Source organism: Protopterus annectens, chromosome 4.part1, assembly GCF_019279795.1.
Source record: "Protopterus annectens isolate FY-2018-M chromosome 4.part1, PAN1.0, whole genome shotgun sequence".
Lineage (NCBI taxonomy): Eukaryota > Metazoa > Chordata > Ceratodontiformes > Protopteridae > Protopterus > Protopterus annectens.
Genome location: NC_056734.1, coordinates 460,375,110 through 460,398,457, shown reverse-complemented (window position 1 = coordinate 460,398,457; position 23,348 = coordinate 460,375,110). Strand labels below are relative to the sequence as shown.

The following is a 23,348-nucleotide window of genomic DNA, read 5'->3' as shown; positions in this document are numbered from 1 at the left end:
ACTTTTGACACCTTCCAGTCCTTAGGCATTTCTGCTCTAACCAGTGATCTGTTGAAGATTTCTGTCAGGAGGCCTTCCAGCAGACTGGCCAAACTATGAGGGAACTGTCAGGTAGCTTGTCTGGTGCCACTGCGTTATACATCCTAAGGCAAACCTTAGTCTCCTCCTCATGTTTCCTAGTGTCTCCTGACTGTACTCCACATTCACTTATACTTCCTTTCAAACACAGCCTGTTCACATCCCTTTCCTCTTTCTTTTGAAAAATCCTTGACAAAGACCATAATTCTCCATGAACTCCGGTACCTGTTTCATCACATTACCTCCCCTTTTAACTTGGCAAAGTGTTACACAAGTAACTACTCCCCCTTTCAATAACACTCATCCAAAAACCCACTTCCTCATTTAATAACTGTTAGTGGTTTGAGACTGGAGAATGCCTATTATATTAATGGTAAAACGCTATTTTTCAAATCCACAAGGATTCATCTTCATCTGTATCTCAACTGCAATGTAACTGTAAAACAAAATATGTGTATTCCTTGAAATTGCTACGAAACCTCCTCATTGTATATAGTAGACATCTGATCACTCTGTTATTTTTATGTATCTATTCTGTATTTTTATGTATCAATTTTGTATTTTCTCTACTATGTGTATATAATTAATTTCTGTTAATTTTCTGTAGTAAGGCAATACTGTAATCATTGTAAAGTTTCTTGTATTTTCTGGAGCTTTTCTCGTCAAGTTTCCACTGAAAATGGGCCAAAAGGCTCAGCTGGACTAACCCGGTTAACAAATGGAAAATAAATAAATAAATTAATAAAAGACTGAAATATTAATCTAGTATCACTTTCCCTGTGTCTTATGTGATTTATCTTCACTCATAAAGCTTGTTACATTTTGTCTTACTGTTCATTCTTATGGTGTGTATGCAAAATGTTTTTCTTTTCTTGTCATCATTAGCTAACATTTTTTGGCTGCCTTTACCTTCTCTGGCCTCTTTTCACTTGGTTTATTATACTGTGCCTCCTCCAATTCACCAGTCCCTTTCTTCCCCCTTGTTTGTTCCCTCTGTTTCTGTCCTTATTTCTACCATTTTACCCAATGTAGCCATAACAGCTTCCTTCTCTTTTTTCTCCAATGTCTCTGCATCAAAGATTTTCCACAACCCACAGTTCTCCACTCCTGATTCTTTCTTGCAGTTTAACACTTTCATATGTATCCAAAAAACATAACTTCACTACTCATGTTGGCAAATAAGACTAAAGCCAAAATAACAACACAGTGTGAATCCATGTTCAAAAGATGATTATATTTTTTTAGCAATTTCATCTTTTTAATTCTATGGCCTTCTTCAGAAATCTTTTTTTCTTTCTTGATCCTCCCTTCATGAGTTGGAGGTGTTACAGTCTGTTAATCAAGCAACACTCCTCCTTCCCCAATCTTAGCAAGGGTGCATGGTGCAGTTTGGAATCTGACTAATCCCATGTTCATTCACACATAATATTTCTCCTTCCTTCTGGCCTTGGATCTGACAGACTATCTCAAAGGGATCAGTACATATCCTCCAGGTCTCCAATCTCTCCCATTCCCAAACTGCATCCCACTCCCACTTTTTACTGGCCCACATGTATTCCTGAAACACTGATTGTGGCACCACTATCTTCCATCCCATGTCATATGCAGTAAATAATAATACCATAGAACCATACTTCCACTCACCTTTCCTGGTTCCTCACCTATGTTTTGTATCTTTTTTTTCCCCTTAAGTCTTGAGTTAAAGATGCAATTCTAGAGATTTACATTTCCATGGTTGGCATAATGGCTAAGTTTTTTGCCTTATAAACACAAGGTACAAGTTTCGTTCCTGATCTCTGATCACTCTCTGTATAGAGTTTGCACATTTTCCCCATATTTGTGATAGTTCCTCACTCCTCTCAAAAACATACTAGGTGTTTCCACCTCATGGACTGAAGGTACTGAGTTTGAACCAAATCTTCCCAGTTCCATGATGAACCCCAGATATATGCCAACTGAGTGCACATACAACTGAATGGAGTTGTGGGCAGTAACACAGACTCTATGTGGTAGCTATCAGGGAAGAGTTCTTTAGACCGACCATTTTAGGCATCAACACTGGTGCGCAGTATCCAGTAGGTAAGGAACACAGATCACAGACTGAGCACGGTGTGAGCCTACCTATAATTTTATCAAAAATGGGCATGAGTATTTGCTAGTGGTGGGATAAGGATGGAGCCTTCTCCAGACTATGCCAGGTACCCATGCTGATGATGGGAGGGATCTCGGTGTGCTTAGCATAAAGCCCAGCAGACCTGGGTCAATATGTTACTGGCTGGCTGGCATTCAGTTTCCAAGCCTGGGTTATCTGTTAAGTAAAAGGTGATGTAAAACTTATCTACCTAAGGATTATTACAGCTGAATATAGGTTCACTGACAGGATACAGATTTGGCATGGATGACATGATGGCGAAGAGGAGACTGGGCATCCTATGTGTCCAGGAGACAAGATGGAAGGGCAGTGCAGCAATGCCACTTGCCTTAGGACTAAGATGTCAGTTGCAATGGTAAGGAAATGAGGGTATTCAAGCATTAGTTGCAGGATTAGGAAAAGAAAGACAAAAATGAGCTGGTGTTGTTAATGGAAGACCTGAATGCTTATATCAGGTTCCACAGAAGAGGTATGAAAACTGCCTGTAGCCACATGAGTGAGGGGACAGTTATAAATAAGGAGAGGTCATTCTGCACTTCGGACTGGAAAATGCATTGATTGTGGCCAACTCATGGTTCATCAAGAGAGACTGTCACAAGATAACATACAAGAGTGTTCAACATTCATCTCAGGTAGGCTTCCTCCTATTATGGAAAGTGGAGTAGAATCATCTCCAATGAAAATGTCAGCCCTCTTCCATAAACCACTAGTGACATAATATCTTGCAAGCAGTGGTAATAGAAGGCTTTAAGACTATACTGAAGACCATGAAGTTGAAAGGAGTGATATCACAGGAGTTCAAGGAAATAATCATGGCTTTAGTACCCCAGGAAGAAGACGAAATAAGTGACGTTGAATAAGAATAGGAGAATTTCAAAACAGCATGTGTGAAAACTATGGAACAGATACGCAGCCGATCTAAGTGTGGAAATAAGGTACATAAGGAAAGTGATGGTGTAATGCAGAAATTCAAGAGGTTATCAAAAGAATGAAAGAAAGAGTGCAGGAAGAAAAGAGAGATAGAAAAGATGGACTAGGCTAAGAGGCAGTACTGGTTGGCTTGCAAAGAGGGTCTGAAAGCAGTAACAATGGCAAAGAACAAGACATCCCCACAAGAGGAGAAAACATACTAGATCTCATCATCACGAACATGGGGACACAATGTTCAGCACCAGAGGTGTACCCCTCATTGGTGAGATCAGATCATAAACTAGTCTCACTGGAAGTCCACATCCCGCCCCCACCCCAGATAAAAAAGACCACAGTGAAAAACTTCTCAAAAGCCAACTTCACACTTCTTAAGACTGGTGTGGTTTCCTTCAAGGCCCCCGAGCCAGCGGAAACCATTACCCAAACAGCTGAATCACTTACAAATGCCTTCTATCAGCACCTCCAGGACTGCATGGATCAGGCAATCCCAAACAAAACGAAGACTCTTTGCACCAAAGGCAAGGCAAGGGTGGACCCCAGCCATTAACAAGCTCTACAATAAAAGGAGAAAGCTACTACAAGATAGAGCAAAATCCTTAAAAGGGAAGACACCCTTGATCACTATAAGTAAAAAATTACGATCGCTCATAAAATTATCCAAGGCAAATTTTGAAAGAAAAGTCGCTAAGGACTCAAAAGACAATCATAAGGCCTTTTTTAGCTATGTTAGAAACCTGGGAGGAAACTCCCAGATATGCTCAGAATTAGTTCAAAATGATGTAAAAATCACTGAACCAACAGACATTGCCAACATACTGGCTGACAGGTTCAGTGCTAATTTCTCCCCCCCCCAAAAGGAGAGATATCTATCCCAGTGGATTGTAGCCTCCCACACATCTCAAATGCTCAGGTGAAAACTGCTCTCTCCAAGGCAAAAAACACAGCATCTATGGGACCAGATGGTGTCCCCATTTGTGTGCTCCACGAACTCAATGAGGAATTAAACCCGCTGTTAGGGCAGCTGTTTAATCTTAGCCTCACCTCAGGATACGTACCCAAGGAGTGGCATATGGCAACTGTGGTCCCACTTCACAAAGGCGGTGCCTCCACTGACCCTGGAAATTACCGCCCCATCAGCTTGACAAGCCTAGTCTGCAAAGCTATGGAGAGGATCATAATGGAACTCATAAATAAAGACATAGGGGACTTACAGACATTGGATCCAACCCAGTTTGGCTTTGTCAAGGGCAGATCATGCCTTTTAAACTTGGTTGATTTCTTTGAAACAGTCACCAAGGCCACTGATGAGGGCAAGGCAGTCCACACAGCTTACCTTGACCTTGCAAAAGCTTTCGACACAATACCCTACTCAGGTATCATAGAAAAACTCACCAACTTAAATGTAAACCCATACGTCACAAGATGGGTTGCAAACTGGCTAAGTGACAGAACCCACAGGGTCAGAGTGGCTGGTGCCATGTCAGACTCCAAGCCGGTCACAAGTGGTGTCCCACAAGGCTCAGTCCTGGGCCCCCTCTTGTTCGGCATCTACTTTTCAGAAGTACAGGCAAACACAGGAGGATTATGGCTGACAAAGTTTGCAGATGACTGCAAATTGGGCGCCATAGTTGAAAACACATCAGACACAGATATCCTCCAGAAGGGTCTCATAGAAATGGATAACTGGTGCCAAAGCCATGGCCTAAAGTTAAACGCCAAAAATGCATAGTCATACCCTTCGGGAAAAACAAGGTTACCCCTAGCTACCATATAGGTGGCAATCCACTAAGCACAGAAGAGGTTATCAGGGATCTGGGGACCCAGGTTGACAGTAACCTTTCATTTGACACCCACGTTGCCAAGGTAGTTAGGAAAACCTTCTACATTGCCCACCTGATCATGAAGGGATTCACATCTAGATCAAGGGAGGTCATTGTTCCCCTTTACTCATCACTCATCAGACCAATGATTGAGTACAAAGCCCCATTCGGAATGTATCTTACCCGACACCTGCAGCAATTGGAAAGGCCCCAAAAGTTCCTCACCAAAAGGATAAAGGGTCTCAAAAATATGTCTTATGCTGCCCGACTGAAGGAACTCCAGCTCTATTCAGTCACATACCGTCTGCTCAGAGGTGACCTGTGCCTAACGTACAAGGCCATGTCTAACCCGGAATTGATGGACATGCTCCACCTCAAAAATCTAAATCCATAAGAAATACAAGAGGAAGAGACTTAAACCTTAACACAGTTATAAATAGGACATGCTGGAGGGACAGATTCATCATCCAGAGACTCCCTATGCTGTGGAACAAAATCCCGGTACATGTGAGGCAGAGCACCTCGCTGGCCCTGTTCAAGAGAAATTTTGATCAATGGATGGGAGATCGCAGGTTTACCCCGGGGATCACCTCAGTGTCACTGCTGGACAGAGGCACGGTAAACTAATGGGCATAGTACCTTTCAAACTTAAGGGGTGGTGAAAGCCACATAACTTTGGGCTAGGCTTATAAATGTCCTAGGGCAGATAGCCTAGTATAAACCTATGAACCTATGAACATCAGAGAAATTCTACCAGCTTCTGGAAAGTGATTCAGCAGTTGGTACAAAGGCTCTTTCAGACAAGGCAACAAGAGAATGATAAAAAAGATAGTCATCATCAGACTCCATTCATAAGTGATGCAAGAAATAATCTAATTAACACCCCAGATTACATCAAAGGCAGATGGAAGGAGCACTTCTAACAGCATTTTAATGAAGAAAACCCTACAGAAGCTGTACTGTCCCATGCACAGCCTATTAAAAAAGAGGAAGAAGAACCAACTCCAGAAGAGGAACAACACTAAGAAAAATGGAAATGAGGAAAGTAGCATGTTCGGACATAGTTACGGCAAATATAATCGAGATGTTGGGTGAGTTAGGAGGTAAACAGCTTGTGAGGGTACTCAGAGCAGTATGGAGAGAAGGGCATATACCCAATGACTGGAGAATAAGCATTCTAGTGCCAGTGGACAATTACAAAAGGGACATTCACAAATATGGTTAGTACAGCGATATCAAACTCCTGCCACACAATATGGAAGTGCTGCAGACGGTGATCGATAAATGAATATGAAGAATAGTCGAAAGTCTGATGGGCGATGAGCAGTTCAGATTCAGATAAGGATGAAGCACAACCAACCTGATTTTCACAGTGAGATAGATAGTGAAGAAGAAGCTAGAGGTGAGGAAAGAGTCCAATTGTGCATTCCTAGACTTGCATAAAGCATATGGCAGCGTCACATGAAAGCTGATTTGGGCAGTACTGCAGTGGTTCAAAGTCATAGAACTATTGGTAGAATTAGTGCAGATTATGTACTAGGACCCAGTGACACAAGTACAAACAGTGTTTGGACTCACAGAAGGGTTCCCAGTGGCAGAGGCTGTGCATCAGGGTTCATTCAGCTCTGAGCCCACTGCTGTTCATGCTGGTAATGGGCTAGATTAGCAAACAGATCAGAGGGGAAAAATCAACAAAACTGGTGTATATAGACATCAACAAAATTGCTGTATATAGACAGTGTGGTACTACAAGCAGATTCTGATCAAGAACTTCAGCAAATGATAGGGGATTGAAATGTGAAACTGAAAGCACATGGGAAGAAACTGAGTACACACAGAACAGTTTTCCAGACAACAAATGGGAGAAATACACAGAAACTGAAAAATAAAATACAAGAGAAAATAGTGGAACAGGTTAACAGCTTCAAGTATATGTGATGGTTTGTTGAGAGAAGAGAAATCTGAATGAGGTCAAAATGTTAGAATCAGAAGTGCGGCAGCAAGCTGGCACAGAGACAGACAAGAATGCCAAAGAAGCTGAAAAGTAAGATGTACAAAACTGTGGTGTGACCATTCTACTGTATGGTACAGAAACCTAGGCAGTGAAGGCAGAGCAGTTGAGGAAGCTTCAAGTGATGAAGATGAAGTGAATTACCCAGCTGTTTAACTCCCTCCATCCCCTCTCCTGTAGTCTGCATTGATTTGTTCTTCCTACCTTATTCTTGTACTGCCTCCCCTTTTATCTTCTCAGCAACTAATAAAGTCTTTTTACTACAAATGTTTTTACTGACTTGCTTAGCCAAATGACAAAGTTAATCAGTATTATGAAATATGTATGCAGTTAAGACCTAAACTATAATGATATCTTACTCCCACAGAATAAAAAGTAGTCATCAACAGTTCTGTAATGCCCTACATATACTTCTCTCCAAATATACAAGTATTTAAATAGTGAATGATTGATTAATGAATATGTTCAACATTTTCTAGACTTTGTTAATAACAATAAATGAAAGTAAATTTTAAAACTACCCACTAGAAGCTCTAATATCCTTAACCTGGTCCTTACCAGCCTAGCCTCCACCTACAGCCTACCCTGCACCTCCTCATCCTGTGTTAACTGTTATCGCACAATGGTTAATTCCTCTGCCAGACTTAGTGCTACCACCCCACCACCAAATTAAACACTCTTATAGACTTTTCTAGGCAAACTTGCTTCAGCTTGTAGAAGAACTATGCAAAATTCCCAGCAATCACCCACAAATGGACCCAAGTAAGTGGGCTGCCACATTCATCTAGAAATGTTATCAGCATCAAACAGCGGCATAGAAATGTCTGCATAATTACAGTGGCAAATTCAGGAATAAACTTCATTGGTAAAATTCCTGCGTTAATAAACTGTACAAAAATAATGAATAAGAAATCCCCCTCCACCTGTCTCTAAATCAGACTGAAACATTCCAGCAAGAAACTTAAGAGCACTACTAAAAAATGTAAAGCAGAGTATGAGCTTAAGATTGCTACAGATACCAAAAGAAACTGCATATCTTACTTCAGTTATGCCAGGAAATTAAAGTATAATGCTCAACAATGCACCGAGCTCATCCATATCACATGTTCCAACCAATCCCAAGGATATAATCAATATATTGGCAGACTAGTGTTAACTTTATCCTACCTACCCACGTTTTTGTGCCCACTATACCTCAGAAATTTTATTTCCCCTGAAATTACCTCCAACCAAGTCTTTGAATCCCTGTCAAAGGATAAAAAATGTCTCCATGGAACCAGACAACATATTAAGCTGCATTCTCATTAATGCCAAGCATGGACTATCAGAGCCTCTGCTTAAACTCTTCAACCAAAGCCTATCCAGAGAATTTGCCCCAATGTCTGGAGAACAACCACTGTGAGTCCTTTATACAAGGATGGCACCTCTAAATACTCAGGTAACTATAGACCCATCTGCCTCACCATCCTTATATGCAAAGCCATGGGTATCATAGCAGAAGTCATTTATGTAGATGTGGGAATCTTAAATTATTTAGACCTCACTCACTTTGTTTTTGTGAAGGGCAGATCCTGTTTCCTGAACCTAGTGAACTTTGAAAAGGTATAGAGGCTGTGGGCACAGGTCACTAAGTACATACTCCTTATCCTGAACTGGCCAAGGTTTTAGACACTGTCACCCATTCTGGTGTTATTGAAGGTTAAGCAAACATGTAAACCCATACATTGTCTGTTGGACTGCAAATGTTCTAGCCAAAGGATCCCAAGTAGTAAAAATTACTGCTACCCTCTCTGAATATAAAAATGTAGCTAGTGGGGTGCCACAGGGATCAGTGCTGGGCCACCTCTTGTTTGACATTTAATTTGTAAACAACCAAACAAATATTCCTGAAGTGTGTTTGACCAAGTTTGCTGATATCTGCAAGATGGGAGCTGTTATCTATTCAAGCACTGATACTAAACTGCTCCAAAAAGGGCAGAAATATGCAGATATCTTGCGTCCTGAAAATGTACTCAAGTGAAACGCAAAAAAGTGCACCATAGTAGCTTTCAGTAAAAATGCTGTTTCCACCTCATATGTTATAAATTGTTTTCATCTTCAAACAGATACAGACATAGCAGACCTGGGTACTCATGTGGGCAGCTCTCACTCATTTGATCATAATGTTTCTACCATACTGTGGAAATCCTTCTATATGGCAAAATTAATTTCCAATGGAATACCTTCTGTACCACATTTACTGCTCTTAATATACCCTTAGTAGGCGTGGAATTTTTTCAACTACTGTAATCATTCCAATCCTGGCCACCACATCTTAATACAGATCTGTGCCTTAGTTAAGCCCGCTTTCTTATTGCCTCTTACTACCGCTTGTCTTGATTTTATAGCTGAAATACATAGACTTGAAAACTCATCTTACATCTTTAGTCAAGAGGTGATTGTTTTTGTGGAAAACAGCTGCAACCCAGGAATCCAGCTAACCCCCTCAGTTTATCTTCACTCTACTCATGCAAACTCTGCTCCCCTACCCTGCCCCCAATTCTCATCCATCCTCACTACGTCTACACTTATAATGAGTACACCCCCAGCTAAATCTAGTCCAAACCAACCACACCTTCAAACATCATATTCTCCATGCTAATTACTCTCCTTCATCCACCCTACCTCTCTACTAACCTTACACTCTTATATATATATGTATATATATATATATATATATATATATATATATATATCTATATATATATATTTATTTATATGTATGTCTGTTATTTATCTCTTAGAATTGCCCCGACTCCTACTCCACACCCTCCCTTTATCCCCAAGCACAAATCCCACAGACCACTATCTGCTTTATCATCCTAGCCCATGCACTATTCTACTCATACTCCTACATCAACTCATCATGAAAATCATCCATGCACTCTATCTCCTATTTTTAATAATTATTACCTACATAACTTCCTATCACCATCTTCTGCACCAATAACTACCAAATCTCCTTTCCTCTCACACTGTCAACTTGATTAACACTAATACTGGCAACCACTTCCCCATCTCCTCCTCCCTAATTCAGACCTCCACCACACTATTCTGTAAGTGCAAACTGCTCACTGGCCCTTGACATCTTCCCACTTCAACCAACATATACCTCAAATACATATGGAAATCATGGTGGCTTTTCAACCATCGCTTTACCACAAAAAAAGATACAATTAAGTAGTGGTTTTGCATCTCAACCCAGGCCCGACAATCTCTTCCAGTCTAGTCCACTCACTCAATTCAACAAGTCTACTTATCTTAAAGTCTAACCTGACCGGCATATACAATAAAATTCCTGAGGTACACACTTGGACAGCTATCCTAATACCTGACATTCTGATAGTCAAAGAAACATGGCTAAAACCAGTAACTCATGATGAGGAAGTGATCCCATGAAGCTATATTATACTAAGATGTGATAAAATAAAAAAGAAAACTGCTGGTGTAGCCATATCATATAAACAAAATCTCAATTTGATTCCTTACCAACTTACCTATCCTATAATTGTCATAGGAATATATACCCCCCCCCCCGGGTGACAACTATGACACCTTTAAAGAAATACTGTTTTGGGTCACCAACAACATCAGTCATAAAACCCTAATGCTAGGTGACTTCAGTATTGACTGATCATCCCTCCCACATGACTCTCCCACAAATAACATTAACCTCTGTGGTTTCTCCCGATGTATAAATAATTCAACAAAACTCAATAAAAATAATGATAGACAAAGTACCCTTGATTAGATTCTTCCTGATCACCCCACCAACACTGTCCTAGCAGGTGTCCTACTCAACAATCCCAGTGACCACCTTCCCGCATATACAGTGTCAGGAAAAATATAGCTACCCCTAGAACCCACTGCTGCAACTTCTCACACAACATATCTAACTCTGACAAAAACTCTTTCAAAGCTGAACTGGAACTGTTAAATGGGGATGATCTAAAAATACTACATCTTGACAAAATTGTCTATTTAATAGGACCCCCCTAAAGCCTGACCACACCAGAAGACCTTACTACCTTATGCCTCTGTAGTTAACATACAGTGTGCTGTAAAGATGCTTTATGTATATAATGTATATATATTGTAAATATTTGCTGCTTGAAATGCCTTCCACATATCTTGTATCTATAATATTCCACAAGTGTACTACTCAAAAAGCTCTACTCCAACATTGTATTTCTTCCTGTTATGTCTCCTGTCTGTACCATGAAAGCTCTGTGACCAACTATGTATACCATGTACAACTTATTATGTTTTGTTCTGTATGGAGCTTTTCTTCCCAGGACTCCACTGAAAAAGAACACTAGTGGTCCAGCCGGACTATCCTGGCAAACAAATGTTAAATAAATAAACAAATTAATTAATAAATAATAACATATTTCATAATATACTCAACAAACACGTTCCTGTTAGAAATAAAAGGGTTAAATTCAACCCTTCACCCTGGTTTAATAGAAAAAACAAAAATGCTAATGAAAGAAAGAAATAATACTTGGCTACTCTGAAAAAACAATACTGAAACCAACCTCCAGAAATAAAGATAAAAACTTAATTAAATCTGAAAAAACACTCCAGACTAACAAACTCAAAAAAATGCTCAGGTCATCAATGTTTAAACTGACACCCATAGCAATAGTACCCAACCTACTCCAATAACTAATAACTTCTCTGATACTATAGCTAGCTAGTTCAGTACATACTTTATCCAACTAGTAGCATCCCTCCTAAAAGACAAGACCCAAACCCACCACTTAAAAATGAACTAACCTTTTTCCCTCTAAAATCTGTCTCCTACCCATTCCAATCTCCTCAGTCAAATGATGTTTTCTACAACTAAAACCAACAACACTGGCCCTTGACAACAACGCAGCCAAATACATTATAACTGCAGCTGACACCCTACCCTGCTATATACCCATCTCATTCAACTGCTCTATTGCAGACAGCTATGTCCACATGCTCTGGAAGACATCCATATTTTGCCTTTACATAAAGGTGTCAAGTCTTGTGACTTCACTATTTTCCTATTGCTCTCTCATCTCCTCTATCCAAGATTCTTGAAAACTGCATTCACCATCCACTCCTTAAATTCATTCTTAATAAAAAAAAAATCTCTTCCCACCCCAGTGTACCTTTCTCCCACAATACAGTACTATCTCTTCTCCACATCCATAAAAACAAACAGAACATCTGGTAACCTGGTATCCACTCTATGCCTTGATCTATCCAAGACCTTTGGTATGGTATATCACCTCAAACTATTCTGAAGGCTAACAGATCTTGGCCTACACTGTTCCGCCCTTGCATGGTTCAACAACTTTCTCTCAAATAGGCAAAAAGCTTTCAAATGGCAAAATGAAATGTCATCATTTTTCCCGTAACTGTTGGTGTTCCCCAGTGATCCACCCAACGCCCCCTTTTATTTAACATTGTCATTAACTACCTAAATAAAGCAGCCAAAAATGCTGCCATCATACAGCATGCAGACAGCTCCATATTAATTTGCTCTGCAAAGACCCTTGAAAAACTTCAACAAATATACTATGGTTCATTATATGCACTTGAAATATACATCTCCAACTCTTAACTCCTAATAATCCCCCCCCCCCAAGAAAAACAAAATTAACCCTCTTTCCAACTAAATCCTAAGTGTCAAAACACCTAAGTGCACTATAAATGCTCTTAATAACATTAAAATAAAAGTATTCACATATGCAAAGCTTCTTATTAGTAACTGCTAATGGAAAATATGAAATCTGGCATTCACACAAAAGAAGTCGTGAAAAGAACACATCAAAAACTTGGTACAGTAAACAGAATTCAGCCCTACCTTACTGATGATGCATAAAAACATATTGCTTCTATCTGCTTACTCCCAACTCTTTCCAATGGAGCTCAAATTCTCATCAACCTGCAATCCTCCAAATATCAGTTACTTGAACAATGCTATCACAAAGTAACAAAATTTGCTGCCGACCTGCCCCACAATTCTCATCACTGCTCAGCCCTAAAACGACTCCACTGGACAGAACTCTCGCACCATCTTGCCTTCTCTCAATGTGTTATTACTCATACCCTTATTTACTCCCCAGAAAAATGCCCAAGCCTAGCCCATCTTATCCAACAGTGTATACTCAGAAGATGTCTTCTCTCAGAGGACAAGTACCTACTTCTAGTAACCAGATCCAACAACTTAGCAGGTGATTCACTACTCTTCTGTCATAACTATGGAACTCACATCCACTCTCCATAAGATATCACAGCAAAATTAAACCTTTTAAAATTCAGCTCAAACAACAGATGATGGACAGCTGGTCCTGCTCTTGCTGTACCCTCATTCATATGTCCAACTTCTACTTTACCCTACCTAACCTTGCCATCCTTTCCTCTAGCCCTTCTCTGCCCCCTGTACTTATACTGTCACCCATATCTTCTCACGTCCCCATCTCCTGCTTCACTCTGCTGTCACCTCCTTGCCTCCTGTCTTGCTCTGCTATTCTCTCTCCATTCCTCCATTTTCACAATCTTTGCTATTACTAACTAAATTAAACCAAATGGAATTAAAAGACTACAATTCTATTTATTTTTAGTGGCTCTGTACAAATGAGTTCAATGTATGTATAATTTTTCTCAAGAATGTATCTTATGCTTTGTATTGTTTTCTTATTTCGAGCTCTTGTCTTCTAGACTTCACTGAAGAGGAGCTTTTGTCCAGCTGGACCATGCCAGTAAACATATGTAAAGAAATAAATACATTTTCATTTCCGATAAAACTTTCAGAGTCCATTTCAATAGTTTCAGCAAGCTCCAGAGCCAGATCATAGTCAAATGGGGCCCTAGGAGGGTAATGGACCCCCCCCCCCCCACAGCAGCCCCCGCAGTCATTTGACAGTCCTAGTGCTACTAGCAAACAACTTTACATTTCAGTGTTTCATCTATAAATTCAGTATCTGCTGCCCTTGAAGAATTAATTACCCATGTTACATTGAATAAAGAATGTTAAATAATGAAGACGAGTATTTGAAGGTGAATATGAACAGAGTTAATAAAAATTATAAGATTATTTATTCTGCCTTATATGAATATTTGATGGAAGGGATTACTGATGAGACATGTATGATTTTTTAATAGATAAACCTTTATTGGGCATTTTATTTGGGATACCCAAGATCCATAAAAACCCTGAGAACCCACCCTTTCGGCCTACTGTCTCAGCTCCTCAATATGTTACTGAAGGCATTTCATTTTGCTGTATTTTGTTCTGAATCCTTTGGTCTAGAAGTTAAACTCGGGTTCCATTTAGATGCTTGAAAGTCCTTTTACGCGAATTCGTATGTTTTATCTGATGAAGTCTTTATGTGGATGAAAAGTGGAAATTAAAGTTTTTGTATGCTTAGTGTCTTTGCCGTTTCTTAAGTTTTTTAAGCTTATAGTGTTTTGGAAGTACACAAGTGTTGTGGTTCTGTCATCCTTGAATCTTCAGTGGAATTTTTGCTTATTGGTCTACTATATCCACTTTTGATTTGTGCTGTTTGTGTTTTTGGGTAACATACATAAGCTCAAACATGCTAGCCCTAGACTTTGTCAGTGCAAATGCTCTGGAACAGATAGTCTGCACCCTCACAAGGGGCTCTAATGTCCTTGACATAGTACTCATCAACATAAGTGGTCAGTGTACTGTCCCCTGTGTGATGCCCTCCCTATTGGACCCATACCCCCAAAGAAGTAAAAAAACTAAGGAACTTCTCCAAAGCAAACTACAGCCTAGTAAGTGATGGTATAAAAAGTTTTATACCCCTTGCAATCACAAGCAATAATAGCTCCTATGCAGAGATGTACACAAATGCCCTGTATAATAATCTTAGCCACTGTATAGACTCGGCTGTACCTGACCAGATTAAAACCAAGCATTCCTGAAAAAACCAGCCACCTTGGTAGATATTTAGTATAAACAGATTGTATAACAAAAGGAAGAAACTTTATGTCCAAGAACAAGAGGCAACTGCCTCTGCAGAGGAAGAATTCCCTCCACAGACTGAACAAGCAAAACATAACTCTTGTAAAGTCCTCTAAAGCTAATTAAAAAGCCAAAATAGCATCCCTAGCCAAGGACAATCATAAGGCATTCTTTAACTATGTCCAAAATCTAAAAGGGAGTGCCCAGCTATGTGCCGAATTAGTAATAGATGGTACCAACTCACACTATACCAGAAGAAATTGCTAACCTGCTAGCTGACAGATATCATGCAGACTTCACCCCCCTATCCCTACCAGCCATACCACTAAGCATACCTGACACCAGTTATCTGCCTAGTATCTCTAGAGATCAAGTCATCTCTGTACTCTCCCAAGCCAAAAATATGGCCCCAGTGGGACCAGATAACATTCCAGGTTGCTTACTCAGCAATCTAGAACAGGACCTAGCTGACCCACTTGCTGTTATCTTTAACCATAGCCTGAGAGCATACCGCAAGGATCTATACAGGGCCCTTTACTATTTGGAATCTATTTCTTGAAAGTCCAGGCTAAAGTAGACAGCCTTTAGCTTACTGACTTTTCTGATGACTGTAAACTAGGTGCAATCATTCAGTCCTCCAATGATGTTAACATATTACAGGATGGGCTAACTCAAACAAATGACTGGTCAGGAGTCAAGCTTTTTACACCCATGAAGACCTGGCCTATATAATGCACATGTACAAATCACGGCCAACACATGTAAACACACTTCCCACAATGAAAGCTACAGCTGAGCTAAGAGCCACCTAGCCAGGAGGAGATCCACCACATGAGGAGAAGTAGGCAACTCCATAGGACTGTTAAGCTAAGCTGCTCACTACCACCTGACTCTTACTGCTGCTGAACAGATGGACCAATCGGGACTCCTGGGCAAAAATTAACCATTATGCCAACCACTCAACCCTTAAGCAAGGTTGGGAGTTGGCATAAGTGTTGGGGTTTGACATAATAGCTAAGGTGATGACCATACAGACACAAGGTACAGGGTTTGCTTGTCACCTTTGGTTATTGGCTAGGTGTATTATTACAGACTGGCTATAAGTTACCTATGAACCCATCAAGCTTATCACAGGAATGCCTGACTCTTTCCCCTGTAGAACACATGGGCTGGCTGGGGACAACTAGAGGAACCATCAGGGAAGGTTCTGCACCAAGAAAAAAAAAAAGCAAAACAATGTGTGAGGGGAACGGGTTATGTTACAGTAGTCACAGCAGCAAGAATTATCAGCTTATGCTAGCAAAGCATTTTTTTTGCAGCCCATAGTAATCTATTTCATTAGTCTATAATGTAAATCTGGAATATCAGACATTGTTACTGCATTATCATTTTTAGTCCGCATCAGTCTTTCTCTCTTTCTTTTTTCATTTATTTATTTATTTTTTCAATATCGTTTTCCCTAGAAGGCTGTTGTGTTACTGAGTTTTAATACCAGGGAATGTTTTGTTACTACTGCAGTTTGAGAAGACCTGCTGAACAATGATCCCTCAACACACCAGTTTATTTTTTTTGTTATGACTCTCTCTTTATATAAATACACACATTATTAGGATAAGCAGATAGTGACAATAAACTGGCTAGAGCATTTCTTAGGAGATTACTTGATTTTATAATTATGGCATTGTTTCTATAAAGATTAGCCAATATTCCCCTCAAAAATCAGACATAGACAACACCAGCACATGGAGATTGTTGTAGGTACAATTTACTATGCCAGCCTCTATAATTAAATAAGTCAAACTAACTAAAAAAGGCAGCTGAATTTCATTGCAAACTAATGTTGTTGGTCTCAACAAGCACTGAGCGGAGTGTCAGTTCCAGGGTGTGGGTGGGTGATGACAACCGAGATATGACAGTGTTGCTTATACCTGGATGGACAAGAAAGTGCAGAGTGAGAGGGCAGTTGCAACAGCAAAGAAAATGCTAGAGTATACCCTCAGGAGATAGATTATTAAAACAGATAGGTAATGCTTCCACTCTGCAGGGCACTGGTAAGACAACACCTTTGGTATTAGGTGTGCATCTAGAGGCCATGCTGTTAAAGGGGCATTAGGCTGCTGGAAGGAATCCAAATGAATGCTACCAGAAAGATCTAAGAAATGGAGGAGAACATCTGTAACTATTCACCAGAGAAGCTAGAGGTCTTTGCACTTGAAACCAGAACAGAAGGGGAGAACACAAAACTGCATAACAATGTCCAGGAGATGCGAAGAGGTCATCCCGAATAGGAGGCCAGTGAAAAAAAGAAAGGAATGAATAATTACCCACAGATCTGTGAAAGCACTCCTTCACTGAAAGGTTTGTAGATGCAAGGTATTGTCTTCCAGAATGGCTGGTGTAGAAGCATATCACATTGAAGATTGCAGGCAGCAGGTGGAGAAAGGTTAATGAGGATGGTAGGAATGGATGGGATGTAGAATGTTAAATGCATTTAAAGGACAGACTAGATAGGCTCAGTGTCTGCTTCTGGTCTCAGGTAAATGTACTGCAAGATGCATTTTATGTATAATGTAAAAACCCATCCAGCTGCAGACTTCCAGTTTGGATGTATCAGCTTATCGCGTGTACAATGAGGCTTTTGTGATCACCGAAGAGTTAATTATCTATACTATTTATTCAGTGGTATATTTATTTCTTGTAGTTACTGGTTAGCAAAAATAAAGAATGTTTATTATAATAGAGACACAGCTGGCAAGAATAAAGATTATACAGCTGTAAATCATTTAATACCAAACTTCATTTTTGTTTCATGTAATCGGCTCAGGTTTGTAAAAAGTGTTTATTGTTGTCTTAGCCATAAACACTAAGTACAGCCACTAATTGAACACAGTGTCTATGTGGGCATGCCTCATGTGAGATTTATTTATTCTTCTCTTTTTCAAAGAATTTGAAAAGATTTCTTCTACTCATCTGGTCCCAGGAGATGTCTTCATCATTGAAGGGAACAGGGAATACTTGTCCTGTGATGCTATTCTGATTAATGGAACCTGCGTCAATAATGAAAGCATGCTTACTGGTAAGAAACTTGCAACTTCTCTACTATTTAATATCTTTGGCAAATGAATATAACTTTACAGCTTCTAAAAGGAAAAAAACCTGGGGAAACATCATTACCAAAATAAGTTCTCAAGTCTTAACTGAAATTACTTTCACTGTATTTTTATTTATTTTTTTCTTTGAGGAACCATCTCTTTACATATTTTTCAATCATTGTGTAAGGTTTAATGAAACAAGAAATTTAGATAACAAAGCTTACCACCTATTTTATTTATTCATTCATTCATTCATTCATTCATTCATTCATTCATTCATTCATTCATTCATTTTTGTGTCTGTTTGCTCATTTGCTACTTGGTAAGTAAACTGGTCAAAGTCAACTTTCATCTACAACATTGTCCATAGATAAAATATTATGTTACTGACATGAATCACAGACCATGTTTACAAAAAGAGTTTAGACCCTAAAATTTTAGATTCAGAATGAGCATAGCCCAAACCTAATGCAAATATTTGCGGATTTAATATATTAAGATGTGTGCAGTATAATCTAGTGGAGAATAGTCATTTACAATAAATAATATTTAAACTGGTAGAATTATTGTTTATTATTTATTTATTTGTTGAAATTTGTTTACTGAGAAAGTACGACTGGGCCCAGGTACCTTTTTTCAGAGTAGGACTGCGAGAAAATCTGCACTGTATTATATTTAATGCAATCGATGTTTACAGTAACAAATCTTATAATGCAGTTTCAGTGAATACATAGCATAATAGTCAGTATAATAAAATGTGTATTGAGATTCACAAACATTACATTTACAAGCCTTGTATTGAGACTTCACAGACAGAAGGATTGTGTATAAGATAGGTAGGAGTAATTTAAGAAATACAGTAGAGTAAGGTATCAGAGGAGATAAGCAAGTTTAAATTTTAACAAAGAACTAGTGATGGAATAGTAATTTGGCTGTGCTAATTAGAAGTAGGTATAGTAGTCTAAAAAGTACAATAAAGTGGCATATTATAAGGGGATAAGCAGGTTAATTGATTTAATAATTTAAAGGGACTTATAAGAAAGGTGATGAAGGGTATTAGAGAGCTATGTCTCAGATGAGGGGTAGAGACAAAGTTAGGGGTCTTAGAAAGGTGAAATAATTCACAAAAACACGGACAAGGATCTGAAAATTACAATTTTAAACACTAAGGCAATGAAGATTTGTGGGTTGTGTCACATAAAGGTAGGCAAAAGAAGAAGCATGTAGTTGGGAAGACAACAGAAAGAGTCCATTATTTTTATTTATTTATTTTTACATTTGTTAACTGGGTTAGTCCAACTGGGCCCAGAAAGCCCCTTTTCAGCAGAGACCTGAGGAGAAAAGATTCAGGAAAGTAATTAAAAACAAGAAAAACCTAACAATTCAAGTTGTAAGATACCTAACAGTACAAAAATAGAGAGAAATAAACAATGCAAATATACAAGGGAAAGGTACAGTATTTTGAGAATACAGTAACAATATGTTTGAGAAATTTGGTTAGCATTAAGTTATTTACAAGGAATTTAGCAATGCCTAAAATAAAAAAAAAATCAGAGTAACATCATGGCATAGTAAACAAAGATGCATTTAACAGCATAGGTACTAACTGCAGAGAGTAATTATGCAGACAGTTTAGGTAGATACCAGGCCGATATGTTAATTCAGAGAAGAAGAAAAATGCATTAGGTAATTTCCTGACAAGTACATATCCATGCATGTTGGAAAGGAATTTTTAGTAGCTTTTTGAATTCGCTACTTTTGGTTGTGGAGCAAAGGGACAATGGAAGTTTATTCCATGAGTATGTAATTGAATGACGCTAAAGTATTTTTCCAATATTTTTGTTTGGCTTTGTCACCTGCAAAAGGCTTTGTTGTGTGCTTCTGAGGTCACGATTGGGTATGTAGGGTGTAATTATGGATGTAAGGGCAGTGCAGAAGTTGGGGCTATTTAGGATGCTGTGTACAATTTGTAGTTGTGATATTTGAAGCATGTGGGGGAGCTCAGGCCATCTTAAGCTTCTCAGGGTATACAATGATGGAATTTGTAGCTACTACTAACTGCGAATCTGGCTATCTTGTTATAGGTGGTTTCTAGTTTGATTAAGATATTATTTTGGTGGTTAGTAAGTATGGGAGCAGCATACGGCAGGGGTGGTAGAATAAATGTTTGAGCCAGTATAGGTATATATTTGTCGTTGTGTTATAGAAGACCTAGTTGGACTTTTTGATACAGTTTAAGATATGTAGGTCGAATTTTAAATGGTCGTCTACAGTAATGCCAAGAAATTTGGTGTTTGAGTCAGCAGTGATAATTGCATTATCTAAGGATGAGACGGTGAAATTGCCTTTAGCTGGAATGAGGATTTTTTGGAAGGAAAAGGAGAAACTGGGTCTTTTTGGGGTTGAGAAGCAGGTTGTTTTCAGTTAGCCATTGTTCTACTAGGTGCAGAGATTGTTAAGTGACAGTGTGGAGATTTTGTATATTGTTGGAAGTGTTAATAATTGTGGAATCATTTGCATACTGTATTAAGGTAGAGAGTGGGCAGGATACATGGAGATTATTTGTAAATATATTAAAAAGTAGGAGGCCCAGGATAGAACCCTGGGGAACCCCTGTCTTAACAAGACAGAAAGGGGAGAAGGATGTTTGCCATCTGATGGACTGATATCTGTTTGAGAGGTAGCTGTTAAACCAGGAGGTAGAGAGTTGTAGGTTGGAAAGTTTGTTTAAGAGGATGGGATGGGAAACTGTATTAAATGCTTTGGATAAGTCAAGGAATAGATATTTTTATATTTGAATTAGTTAAGTTGAGTGTGTGTGTTGGAGGTATTTAATATGAATAGGATGATTTTTAATATTAATGAGGTAATTTATGATGTCCTAACTGTTTTTCTATTTAAACCTGTGATGTGTTTTACTCATTTGTCTGAAGAAGTTCATGTATTGGATGTGGATGAAAGCGCTTACATAAACTGTTTTTTTTGTGAAAATGCTGCCTTCTTTGTTGTTATTTTATAGGTCAAGGAACAGAGCTGATAGAAGTTCATTATTATCTCTGGCTTGGGCAATATTGTGTGTGAAAGATTGAAGGGCAGTGGCAGTATTGTGAGAAGGTCAGAAACCGTGCTGTGTGGGTGCAGTTAAGTTTGCCTGTAAGAGGTGGTTTAGTATTTGCCTATTCATACATTTTTCCAGTATCTTGGATAAGGGGGATAATATGGCAGTAGGCCTGTAATTTGATGGTTCTGTAGAATTTCCCCCCTTGTGGAATGGTATTATCAAGAATTTTTCCAGATATCTTGTACTGTATGTTCCTGGATGGATCTATTGATAAGTATAGATACAGGCTATGCATGTTTACACTATGTAAACACGCATTACAAAACCTGATATTTCATTATCCTAGTCAGGTTAGCTTGCAAGTAACAGCTCAGACATGCACAGTGTTGCAATGGATGTACTTGAGCTAATCAGCAGTGGATAGTCTTTGTTTCCAGAGATCTAATAGTTAGTGTGTGCACATATAATGGCTTGGAATGTTTCTTGGGTGGACTAACAGGAGATTCCTTTAGGGAGTGGCATGCCAGATGAAGGCCTCTTTACCCAGAGGAATATTAAAGGACATTGCAACAGAATCCACAATCTTGTCATGGGTGTAGCATGCAGCTGCCTTAAGAACTGATTAGAGCACACTGTCGTGAGAAGCAGATCAAAGAGTACAGTAACCTGTGAGTTTATGAGTTATCTGGCACTTGAACATCTTGTTGGTTTGGTGAGGAGTGCCACACAAGCTGAAGAGAGTAATGATCCATCAGTTTTCATTACTGATTGTAACTTGCATGTGATGTTGCAGAGATCAAATAAGGCATCAGGGACAGAATTCTCTGCTCGCATCAGTATACTCCCAAATTGCCTGATATGTTTCTAGAGTTCGAACATTTTGAACATATTTTAGCTGACCTCAGGTTTTATTACTGATCTTGTTTATGTGGTGCTTGTATGTTAGGATATCATCAAGTCAGACTCCTGGATATACCCATTGTTGTACTTCATCATCTAGATGTGAAGTGTAGTCCAGAAAATGTACAGGGACAGTATTGTAGACTATTTACCAGTTCCACAAAAGTATGGCTTTTGTTTTTGAAGTGCTTATTGTCAATTTTTTGGAGGGCTCAGAGGTAATCTAATATGTGGTAAAATCTTTAAAACCTTTATTAAACATATAGTTCAGAACAGGAGATTTCCCTTTCTGCGCTGTAGTGCGATCTTGGAGTTAGAATAAATAAGTAGCGGGGGGTGTGGGTGTTGCAGGGGGCCTTGCCCCCTGCAGAAACATTGCTTTGTGATTTTTTTTTTACATTCCCTTTCAGAAGGTTGAGCGTCTGAAATTCGAGCATATGGCTTCGGCCATATGACTTTCAGCGGTTCGATATTTATTTATATATACATACATACCAAACACACATATATATATATATATATCTATATATATCTATATATCTATCTATATATATATATAGAGAGAGAGAGATATACACATACATACCAATTCCGAGGTCAGAGAAACTCGGAGAAGGAGCAAATTATCAAAATGCAGCCCTCACATTATCGCTCTTCTCCAATTTTAACCACCATTACAAAATGGTAGCAACCTTCCAGTGATGACATTCTGAACATTGATCAGCTGACCACCAATATACAGTAGGTTTCCTGTCACAGTCCATCCAATCTTGCTATATAAATAAGGAACCAGACATGGTAGAGATATGCAAATTGTTATAGTAGCAGTATGAGATGCAGGAATACGTATGTTGATGAAATTAGCCAAAAATGGCAACTGGGTGCTAAATACTATACATTTTGCTTGATAACATTTCTTATTTGTTTTTGCTAACAGTTCAAGTGTTTTCAGAAGAAGAAAAAAAAGAAGAACTCAAAGTTTGTGTTAATTCACCTTCGCCAACAAAGGCAATATTCATAGGTTCCTAGGTGTTTACTAGTCTAATGACCACAAGGAAAAGGGACAGAAGCCACAACACAGTTTTACCAAGGGTTGATGGTAACAATAGTAACACCAACAAAACAGGAGATGTCCAATAGAACAAACAGAACAGGAACAACATTGTTTGACGTAGAAGACTTCTTAACACCCCCTGTATTGGGTGATTTACCAGGAAGGACACAAAATCCTGATCTAGGGACACTCAACTCACAGTTTTTAAAGTTTGGAAAGTTAGCTAAAAAATACAAATCTTT

The 23,348-nt window shown here is 38.9% G+C and overlaps 1 protein-coding gene across 1 annotated transcript in view; it reads left to right on the top strand.

The window, feature by feature from the left end:
- The window catches only part of LOC122800919 (probable cation-transporting ATPase 13A4), an 846,809-nt gene that overhangs the window by 296,649 nt on the left and 526,812 nt on the right, over positions 1-23,348 (top strand). Inside the window, exon 9 of the mRNA XM_044070278.1 lies at positions 17,944-18,075. Within this exon, the coding sequence (XP_043926213.1) occupies positions 17,944-18,075 (132 nt within the window). The remainder of the gene's footprint in view (positions 1-17,943; positions 18,076-23,348) is intronic.